Genomic DNA, 11146 nt, shown 5'->3' on the forward strand with positions numbered 1-11146 from the left:
CGCTGATCATTCTATGTACATTCAGGCTCCAAGTAGCACAAATAAGAGTTTTTCAAGATTACTAGATGAAAGCCCGGACGCAGTCTTCGAATCTGCAAGCGTCTCGTGTCTTGGGGCATTTGATCTCACCACCATTTTGCTTGGACATCTCTTGAAGAGCTCGTCACAGGTACAGAACAAAGTGCTAAGACAGTTTGAATCGACACATCAGAAACAACAACTCATCTGAGTGCGTAGCTGCTGTAGCTATACACATAGCCATTTGGCATAACCTGTGGCGTGTTTTCGGTTTTCATGAGCTTCTTGGTGATGTAGCAATGAGATTTGAGTGGTGCCCCTGTCTAAAGACAGATATGCATGCTTTAGAATAGGCCCATTTCTAACATAGTTGTGAACCGCACAACCCTTATTGTTGCTAACTATACAACACATTCTGGCTGATGTCGGTGTCTTTTTGTCCCCTTCGACAGCCTATATGGTTTTTATCATCCTCATGTCCTTACACGGTATGTCATCTTTGTAACCGTCGATTCGCTAGAGCCAAAAACGTGAGATTCATTACTCTAGATGGCAACTAACTTCATCTGGATTGACAATGAAACACTGTATTTTTTTGTGCGAAGTGAACAAACACCCTTTGGAACGATAATATTAGCCTTTTTTATCTTCTTCCTATGACATAGCCCGTTGAATATATTTCTTCTAGTGGTTTCTCTTAGAATCTCCGTTGAGTGTTGAGTGAAGTGCTCTCTAGATGGCATAAACTTTTCTCAAGCCTACGATGGCATGAACTTGAATCACAGAGCCGTAGGTCGATTGGCAAAAGCATGTGACATATTGTTGATGAACAATCTCGACCTACTTTGAAGCAATTTTCATCAAGTTCTGGTGGCTGATGGGGTTCATCACGACCAGAGGCCAGTGGTGCATGACCAGGCCTATAACTTGGTGTCTGTGGTTTGCCACCACTCCTTGTCAGAAACAATCTTAGGAATAGTACCTACTTGAAGAGAATGACGTAGCTTAAATCTAACTTAAAAAGAAATTAGGCACAAACTTCCTACAGGAATATATGTAAGATGATACTCACCATCAAATGTCTTCTTATCGGAGACAAAAGTGTCACACATATATACAATAGCAAAGGATCCGACCAGTGAGCCCACAATGTAGCCAGTGATCATTGTTTGTGCACAAACATGAATTGAAGGATTAATTGTCAAGTCTGGGTGAATACCGAATGGTACATAAATTGTTAATGTCAAGTACAAGAACCAGAGAACATGATAGACTTGAAAATAGCCCACCCACAAACTATGCAAATAATTACATGTCCAAACTATAGAGATCAAATGCTTTCAAATGTATGACGATATAGATACCATGAGATAGATAAACAAATGAAGTCCCGCAAGAACATAACCGATCAACACTAAAGGTAATGGAAGGCTTTTTTTTTTCCATCACGCGCATGTGTGTGCTATACCAACAAATGACCGAGCAATCATCTACTTAGTGCACCAAATTAAGTGCTACATCCAATATTTGTCCTCGTCAAACAAGTGACGTTATGAACTTGTCAGGCTTACGGTGACAGAAACATATTTACAATATGATTTTAAACTATGATTACCATAAAATGATAAACCTTAATAGCAGTGTGTTGTTTGGATAGAGGTATTAGGGGTGGATAGGTCATGAGTGACCCCATACTTTGGTTAGGTGAACGCAAAATAAATCGAAATCAACATAATACTACATGATCAAACATCCCCAAAGGGAAACTTGAATCGAACAAACGCAATCGTAATATGCTTCTTGGCTTCAAACAAATTGCGATAAACAACAATCCATCCCCAAACGAAAACATTTGAATTAGAGGGCTTTCCACAAAAGAAAAGGCTCTGCGGAGCATAATGAGCAGCTAGGTCCGAATGGACCTCCACTTCACGTCGCTTTAGTGAGGATGACGAAGAAGACGAGGGCCCGTACCGGAGAGGTGCAGTTGAGGTAGAAGGATACCTGGATTTGGATGAATTTGGTGGAGGCGACGTGAATGGGTGCACGAGAGATGGACGCGGACGGGCCGATGGAGCACGTGAGCGAGCGTGGCGCCTGTGGAGTCTGCGAGGATGAGAAGGCCCGAGGAAGGGAGTAGCCAGAGGATGATGATTCGGAGGAGGAGGGAGAGTGCGAGGATGAACGCGGGTGGAGGATGTCTGGAAGCGCTGGAAACAGGTGGTGGTTCTTGGAGGAGGAGGTGGCGACGGCGAAGTAGAGGAGGAGGAGGAGCGCGACGATGGAGAGGAGCGCGAGGAGCGGAGCCAACGCGAGAAGGTGAGGAAGGGAGGGGAGCGCGCGGGTAGCCGGGGCGAGGAGGCGAAGGAGCATAGCGGCTTAAGGGGATGAGGGGGTGGATGAGGGGAGGCCACGAGCTTTTGACGGGGGTGGAAAAGGGTGTGGAGGGGAAGTGGAAGGAGGGGTGCGCGAAGAGGCGCGACAGTATGGTTAGGCGGAGGTGGGCGTGTGGCGACCGTCCATTAGAGGTGGATTGGGGCCGTACGGGGGAGGGGATGTGGGGGATGGTGGGCTCGGAGGCGAGGTGTGGACTGCAGCGAACACAAGTTATGCGTTGTGAGGTAGAAGAGAAAAGAAGATCGAAATCAAGGGACTCCGGTGGAGCGGAACAGAAACATGTGAAAGATCCACCTATCAGCGTTAAATAGAGGTAGAGATAGGAGCTAGAACGTCCTATCAATTATTATATATTTATTTAGATAGTAGAGATACAGATAAAGATATATTTAATTCTAATTATATGAGACCAGATGTTGTAGGATTATTTTCTCCTCGTGCAGTCGCGACCCTTGCCTTTCCGAAAAAGTTCTTTTTTCATGACATAAGAAAAGCCAGCAGAAAAAGCACGCCGGGGTCCGGCCGTCTGGCCTCCATTGAGTAGTAAGCCGAAGTTGTTGGTTGGTGCACGCACCCTACCACCGTCCCCTCCCCTTGCCGTCCTCGATCTCGTATCCTCCTCCCCACCCAAACCCTTGCGGCGGGGGAGGAAGCGAGCGAGCGAGCGATGGCGGCGCTGGAGGCGGCCAGGTCGTGGGCGGCGTCCGTCCTCCCGCCGGAGCTCGCCGCCGCCGCGGGGGGCGACCCGCTCGCCGCGCTGGCTGCCACCGCCGCGGCGCTCGTCGCAGGGCTCCTCATCCTCGCCGTGTGGTTCCGATCCGGAGGCGGCGCGCCGGCCAAGCCGGTCGCCGCGCCGGCTCGACCGCCGCCGGTGAAGGTCGACGCCGACGCCGACGCGGACGACGGCAAGAAGCGCGTCACCATCTTCTTCGGCACGCAGACCGGCACCGCCGAGGGATTTGCCAAGGTCGCTGTCTGATCCGTTCCGGGAGCTTCCACAGCCGCGCTTTTTTGATCCATGTGATTCGATTCTGCTTGCAGTCCATGGCGGAGGAGGCGAGGGCGCGGTACGAGAAGGCGGTATTCAAAGTGATGGATCTGGTAATTTTGCATGATCTGTATCTGTACGTGTATGTGTGTTCGATGCTAGCTTGTACGTTGCCACGTTGGTGTTGGGAATTTGAGCGATGTGTTGGACGTGTGCAGGATGACTATGCTCAGGAGGACGAGGAGTACGAGGAGAAGCTGAAGAAGGAAACTATCGTGCTGTTCTTCTTAGCAACGTGAGTTCTCGTCTTGTGCTCTGATGGTGAATGGCGCCTTTTGTCACTTGTGCCTTGTTCTGCGATCCACCTGCCTTTTTGTTGTAAGCTCAAACTGTGTGGATTGGTGAATTGCTCCTTTTGTGCCTTACATTCCATACGCCTCCTGCCTTATGTTGTAAAGCTCAAGTGAACTGTCTGGATTGGTGAATTGCGCTGTTTCTTGTGCCTCAATTCCATAACCCACATGCCTTATTTTTGTAAAGCTCAAGTGAACTGTGTAGATTGGCTAATTGTGCTTTTTATTGTTTGTTCTTTACTTAGGAATCCATCTGCTTTTTTTGTAAAGCTCAAGTGAACTCTTGGTCCAGTCCTTTTACTTGGTGTGGTACAAAATATTTTTGTCCGAATTGGAGTTTGCTATGAAATTTCTTTTGCGGAGAATCGGCACTATTTATCTTGTCCAAGTTCTAATAAACAGTCTGATGTTGTCAAATTAAAACCTTATTTTCAGTGGCGAGAAAATAACTAACTTGAGCGAAATTTCCTTCCTTAGCGACACTGTTTTTTTATGAGTTCTGCAATTTACATCTTGCAGTTAAATTCTTTCATATATAGTTTTATGGCTAATTATATTAATCTTCTGCAGATATGGGGACGGAGAGCCTACTGATAACGCAGCAAGATTCTACAAATGGTTCACTGAGGTTTGTGAAGCCTCTGTAGTTGGGATGTGCTACCAGCTATAATGATTCTGACTTCCTTTTCAATTCTTGAACCCCAGGGGGAAGAGAAGGAGGTTTGGGTTAAAAATCTTAAATATGCTATCTTTGGCCTTGGGAACAGGCAGTATGAACATTTTAATAAGGTTTGCTAGACTGAAATTGCATGTTATTGTGATTTGGATAAAAGACTGATTACTGATTACTGTTCTGACAATTGATGCTGGGCTTATGTGCATGGAAAATGTAGGTTGCAAAGGTGGTGGATGAGCTGCTGGAGAAGCAGGGTAAGTGATTTACAATACTCCCCAAGGAACGAAGATGGAAACATAGGGCATTGGCATTAGGATACATTGCCCAACATAGCAGTTTGTGTTGCTAGGCAGTATCGCATCTCAGATGTTTGACTATCAACCTGAAAAATATAGTGCACGAAATATTATCATGCATCTTTAACAGAAACACCACTTAGCATTTTTTTTCTCATTATGCTGCTGAGGTAATGATAAAAATTATCATGCATCTTTTTGTTCTGTAGCAAGCAAATATATTTTGCCATAAGATCTCCAATTGTTCTAAACACTTGTATTTTTTGTCTCATTAGCTTCCATGGTAGGTCTTACTGAATGCTCTAGATCATTTTTTTTTCGATGAACAATGCTCTAGATCATGTTATGTGATATAAGTCTAAGCTGATTGCATGGTATGATCAACCATCCATTGCTTTAAGTACATTTGTATATCCTCTTGATGATGAGTGCTATTGAGCGGATTACTATTTTTTATTGCATGCTTGTGTGGTTTGATCCTGTAGGCATGACTTTTGACTTCTTTTGTATCTAGGTGGGAAGCGTCTTGTTCCTGTTGGCCTTGGAGACGATGATCAGTGCATTGAGGATGACTTCACAGCATGGTATGAAAGCAACAGTGATATAATCTGCCGTGCATTGCCTTCTCAGTGGTAGATATATATCATGAGACACAATCGCACAAAAGTAGGTTTGGTAATAACCATTTAGTTTGCTGCCGCATGCGCAAAAGCCATGCTTGAGTTCAGATCCTTGGTGTTGATTGGTTCTTTATGTGAATACAGAACAAAAGTATCTCTGCCCTACCTGTAACTGGGAGTTTGTTTTTAGTGAATCTGGATTTGAGGAACGAATGTCCTTACTAAATCATGATACAATAAAGTGCTAGTATATACTGAAAGAACTTATGTGTTGTATGTGCGGCATATACATTTCTTTAACTTTTCTTTTTGCCATAGTACCTGCCTTACCTCAACTGTGATCATACAAAATATCAGATGCTTGCTGTGATAAGTATACTAATGATGATTTACTTATCTTGTTACATATGGACTTGTAAACACTCCGACAGTCTAATTGTTACTGTACAAATTAGTGAAGGGCCGAAGGCATTCTAACAGAACTTCTGTTTTGCCACTTGTGAACATTTCGTCTGTTTGATAATGTCCCTTTTGTGGAGTCCTAGCAAACATTTTACTAGATATGGTAAATAATTGTTTCCCACAACTAACTAAATTCGATAGTGCAGTGTAGCACCAATACCAAAGTAGCCTTAAGCATACCCATTTTTATTTCTCTATCATTTATTATGTGTGGGAATTAAAATGAATGGAGGATAGTATATTGATTCTGACAATAGCATCCAATTCGACATATTCTAGCCCATGGATTCTAATATATACCTTGAACTCCCAACTAAAATGATTATTCATGTGAACGGGCTTGTAGCCCGGCGGCAAAGCCTCAGGGAGAGGCTGAGCCGGTCATGGGTTTGATCCCTGGCCTCGCACGCCCCTGGTCTCCAATGAAGACCGTGCAAATAGGGTCGCACTGTTGAAAAAATGATTATTCATTGTCAAAAGCTTAAGCAAGTCATTTGAATATTTGACACACCTAGGAAAGCGTTCCGCTTACGTTTTGCATTCAGAAATGAACATGTCGTAAACTTTATTATGTTTGTCATGGTCTATTAGTTATATAGTGCATATGGTTTATTATGTTCTCTTGTCGGATTTTAATTCATCCTTGGGTTTATGGAACATCCTGACATTCTTTAAATGCCAGGTTGCATTTTTATATTTGCTATGCGGTTGAAATTATATTGTGAATGAGAATTGTTCCTTCGTTTTCTTATTATCATCTGTAGGAAAGAACTAGTGTGGCCTGAGTTAGACCAACTGCTCCGTGATGATGATGACACAACTAGTGCATCGACTCCTTATACTGCTGCTATTCCTGAATACAGAGTTGTATTCATTGATAAATCTGACTTGTCATTCCAAGATAGATCATGGACACTAGCAAATGGTAGTGGTATTATTGATGCTCAGCACCCATGCAGGTATTTGATTGTTGGAATGGTTCGCTGCATCTTCCTATTGGTCAGTTAGAATTTGTCTTTACAGTATACTTAATCAATTGCTAGGTCTAATGTTGCCGTTCGAAAGGAGCTCCACAAACCTGCTTCAGATCGCTCTTGTATTCATCTGGAGTTTGATATTTCTGGCACTGGTCTCGTGTAAGTTTCATGATCTACACGCTCTTGTTCCTCTTATATTCCTGTAGTTTGTGCTATTCAGGCTGCTTCTTATCTGTGTCCATTGGTTGCCCCTGTGGAAAAGATGTTTTTGTTTTTTCTGCTTTATTAGGGATAATGCTGTATTTCCATTGAGCACTATTCATAGTACTGAAATCTTGTACTACATGCATAATTCAGGCTACTCAATAGAGTGTCCTATGTTAGAAGATTTATTACAACTTATGAGCCTAAAAATTCTGTTGCTAGTACTACTACAGCTTTATAAATTTCTGCTGAAGTGAAATGTGGCCTGTACTGTGTTTTTAATGAATACATCTCGTGCTCATCTGCACACACTTAAATACTTGCTGCTTTATTAGAAATAAATAGCAATAAGAATGGCTAACTCTGTTGGTTTATAGCACCATTCTTCTGTAAGTAACCTAAATATTTAGCACTAAGATACTGTATATATCCATCGAAGTATGCACATATAAGCAGAATCTAACAAGGTCCTTTTATATTTCCCACCTTAATAAACTAGGAAATATTTTTGTTTTTTTATGAATTAGAAATGAGTAATAGAACAATTTGTTGTACCACAGGGATTGCATATCTCATGTGTTAAGATATTCAGGTTCCTAAACAGGCAGCACTCGTCCATATTAATCTTGGGTCTTTCATACTTAGGAGTGACTTGGATGGAAGTTCAAAATAACATGAATATGGTGTTCCAATCATGCACTACATGCATTCACCACCTAGCTAGTCATTAACTGGAATAGTTTATGTCGCCAGCCAAGAACGGAAGTCCTGCTTGCATGGTGTGTGGCACCATTTAGATGTGGCAGTTTTCATAATGGAGTAGCAACATAATGTATTAGATTTTGGTTGCTAGCTGGAACCAACCTCATTTCTTGAGTTGGAAAGTTGACTTATACTTTTGCAGCATGATAGTATGGCATTTAGTTTACACACCAAATTATGGCATGATTGAGATGAGCTCCATTCATGTCGGACATGATTTTGATACGACAGTCACGTTGATGTAACAAAGTTAATTTGCACAACAAATAAAGCTCAATGATAGGGGCAAGATTGTTAGAGTCCAATAATGCTTCCATTATGTTGACTAATTTATTTGATTTTGTGCTAGTAAACCATGTTGTTTATTTCTGTTTGATTGCATTTGAGATGAGTTCAGTCTCAGTTCTTCTCGTTCCATGAGACTCAGATGAAAGAAGGGGCCTGTTCTTATTTTATTTGAGTAGTGACCAATAAGTCAACCTTGTAGTCATTGCTACATCAAACCATTCCTTTTTCTTTCAATCTCCTACTAACTTCACAGGTTCGCTGAATTGATTGTTGCATTTTGTATTCCAACTTTCTTACCTGACGTTGCAAAGTGTGGATGCAAGGATTTCCCCTGGTTTATGACAGTTTGGATTTTGAAAACTTGTATCAGGTATGAAACTGGAGACCATGTCGGTGTATATTCAGAAAATTCTGTTGATACAGTGGAGGAGGCTGAAAGGTTACTTGGCCTTTCTCCAGATACAGTCTTCTCCATCCATGCAGATGCAGAAGATGGATCTCCTCGTAAAGGAGGAGGTTCCTTGACCCCACCTTTCCCATCACCATGTACCTTGCGGACTGCACTTCTACGATATGCTGATCTACTTAATCCACCGAAAAAGGTCCACATGAGCTCTAAGCATTTTCCATAAACTTTTTTATTTTGTGATCATATGACCGATCCTTGAATGATGTGTTCATCTCAGGCTGCTTTGCTTGCTTTAGCTTCTCATGCTTCTGATCCGGCTGAAGCTGAACGACTTAGATTCTTGGCTTCTCCTGCTGGAAAGGTGGTTGCTATTTCAGGACCCCCATTTTATGCCCCGTTTAAAGTGGTATTTTCCTTTGCCTGACTAGTAGACATTATGCAGGATGAGTATTCTCAATGGATAACAGCTAGCCAGAGGAGCCTTCTTGAAGTAATGGCTGCATTCCCTTCAGCTAAGCCTCCTCTGGGAGTGTTTTTTGCAGCGGTAGCTCCTCGTCTGCAACCACGATATTACTCAATATCATCATCTCCAAAGTAAGTATTTTGGTATACTTGTCCATTTCTTCCATCCACAATCCTTATTTACAAGTTTGAACAATAAATTTGTAAAAGACCTTCGCTTTGCTGGGTGTCCAGTGTTATAAGATGATCACACAATTGTTAATTAGGAAAGCCATGTGTACCTTGCTCATCATTAGTATTCCAACTCCAAGTCTCTAACATTGTTTGATTTCATTCATTGTTGAATCATTTTTAATTTTATACTATGAACACCAGTTAAGCTTAAGACAATCAGTTTTTGTATGTGATCACATTGGATTGTCTGGTTCATCTCGGCATACCGTATTATGCTTGAGGTCGTGGTATGTGCCTTTGGTAAGGGGAGACCTCTGACAACTTGAATGCCTTCTCTGCAGAATGGCTCCCTCTAGAATTAGTGTTACATGTGCATTAGTTTATGGGCCTTCACCAACAGGAAGGATCCACCAAGGAGTTTGTTCAACATGGATGAAGGTAGGTCTCTTTGCAACATTCTGTTTTTGGCATGAAACCCTTAAATTGCCTGCAATAAGAAAGTTTCATACAGTTTGATTTATTCTTCCTTGATCATCTGCTTGGCAGAATACGATTCCGTTGGAATACAGCGAAGAATGCAGCTGGGCTCCTATCTTTGTGAGGCAGTCCAATTTCAAGTTACCTGCTGATCCGTCCACTCCAATTATCATGATTGGTCCTGGGACAGGGCTTGCACCATTTAGGGGCTTCTTGCAGGTTTGTTTTGGCAAGGAATCCCGCAGGTGTATATTTGCAATTTCTGCTTGAGATTACCTAGTGTAACTTATGTTTTGCACCCTTCTTGCCAGGAAAGGTTAGCTCTGAAAGAATCTGGAGTGGAACTGGGCACTTCAATTCTCTTCTTTGGATGCAGGAACCGTAGCATGGTAAGGGTCGCTGGTTGATGAAACATATACATGTTATGCTGTGTTTCTTAACTTTATATTGATGGTACTCAATCTGAATGACCATCCCGCAGGACTACATTTATGAAGACGAGTTGCAAACTTTCATTCAGGAGGGGGCACTTTCTGAGCTAATTGTTGCCTTCTCTCGAGAAGGACCTACGAAAGAATATGTGCAGCATAAGATGGTGGAAAAGGTTAGATATGCTCTACCTCTTCTTTTACACATACTAATACTACTTTCCTTAAATGGTTGGGCTCAACTAGATTTACTTCTTACTGTTACCAGGCTACAGAAATTTGGAACATTATCTCACATGGTGGTTACATATATGTGTGTGGAGACGCCAAGGGCATGGCTAGAGATGTACACAGAGTTCTTCACACAATAGTCCAAAAACAGGTAATCAAAGGCCTCGATCCATCAGTTGAGAGATGGTGAAAATTGTGTTGGTGTTTCTTACACTGGTTTTGCATTTTGCTTCAGGGATCTTTGGATAACTCCAAAACTGAGAGCTATGTAAAGGGTCTACAGATGGAAGGCAGGTACCTGCGTGATGTATGGTGACACCTTCAGCCATAGCTCGAGCGTGTGGAAGTGAAGTTGCCTTTTGCCTGTATGACATGGTCAATGTCAATCCAATCGCGAGTTTTCAAAATACGAAGCTGTGCCATTGATTAGAAATTGAAAGAATCCATCGTTGTAATTCTTTGACATCTAACATGATTATAATATTTATTATATGGACGGTGGGAACTGGAGAGAATAAGTGCTGTTGTAGATTTGTAGAACTTAAGATTGGTGTATCCCTGATAAAATTGTAGCTACGGGATACACCATACAGTTTGAGATGAGTACATGGACCCATTATGTAAACAGTTTGTGATGGACGATCTTATGTATACAGTAGAAGACTGCCGAAAACAAATTTTGCTTCTGGTTTTACAAAGACAATTGTTTAGCTACTATCATGTTGCTGCCTTTCTTTCCCCCAATATTTTTATCGTGGTGCATCGGCAATCTTGCAGGGATGGTTAAACACTAGACATACAGTTGCAAGTTGCTGCCAACGTCCCTGCATCCGGAGGTGTTGGTACAGCGCGGCTTCCGCCGTTGACACTGAGACGCGTTCGATCAGGCCCTGCACGGGCGCTACACCAGGCGCCACGCGCGGC

The 11146-nt window shown here is 42.5% G+C and overlaps 1 protein-coding gene across 1 annotated transcript; it reads left to right on the plus strand.

The window, feature by feature from the left end:
- The first annotated feature begins 2885 nt into the window (after positions 1-2885).
- Positions 2886-10936, plus strand: LOC133887947 (NADPH--cytochrome P450 reductase 1-like). Its single transcript, XM_062327990.1, has 18 exons — positions 2886-3382; positions 3457-3516; positions 3622-3698; positions 4327-4384; positions 4462-4545; positions 4650-4686; positions 5243-5312; positions 6575-6769; positions 6854-6946; positions 8412-8643; positions 8728-8811; positions 8893-9044; positions 9428-9524; positions 9633-9782; positions 9875-9952; positions 10045-10167; positions 10260-10373; positions 10458-10936. The coding sequence occupies exons 1-18, from the start codon at positions 3083-3085 to the stop codon at positions 10536-10538; spliced, it is 2085 nt and encodes a 694-aa protein (XP_062183974.1). The 5' UTR covers positions 2886-3082; the 3' UTR covers positions 10539-10936.
- The last annotated feature ends 210 nt before the right edge of the window (positions 10937-11146 follow it).

The sequence above is a fragment of the Phragmites australis genome, chromosome 13 (genome assembly GCF_958298935.1).
Source record: "Phragmites australis chromosome 13, lpPhrAust1.1, whole genome shotgun sequence".
Taxonomy (NCBI): Eukaryota; Viridiplantae; Streptophyta; class Magnoliopsida; order Poales; family Poaceae; genus Phragmites; species Phragmites australis.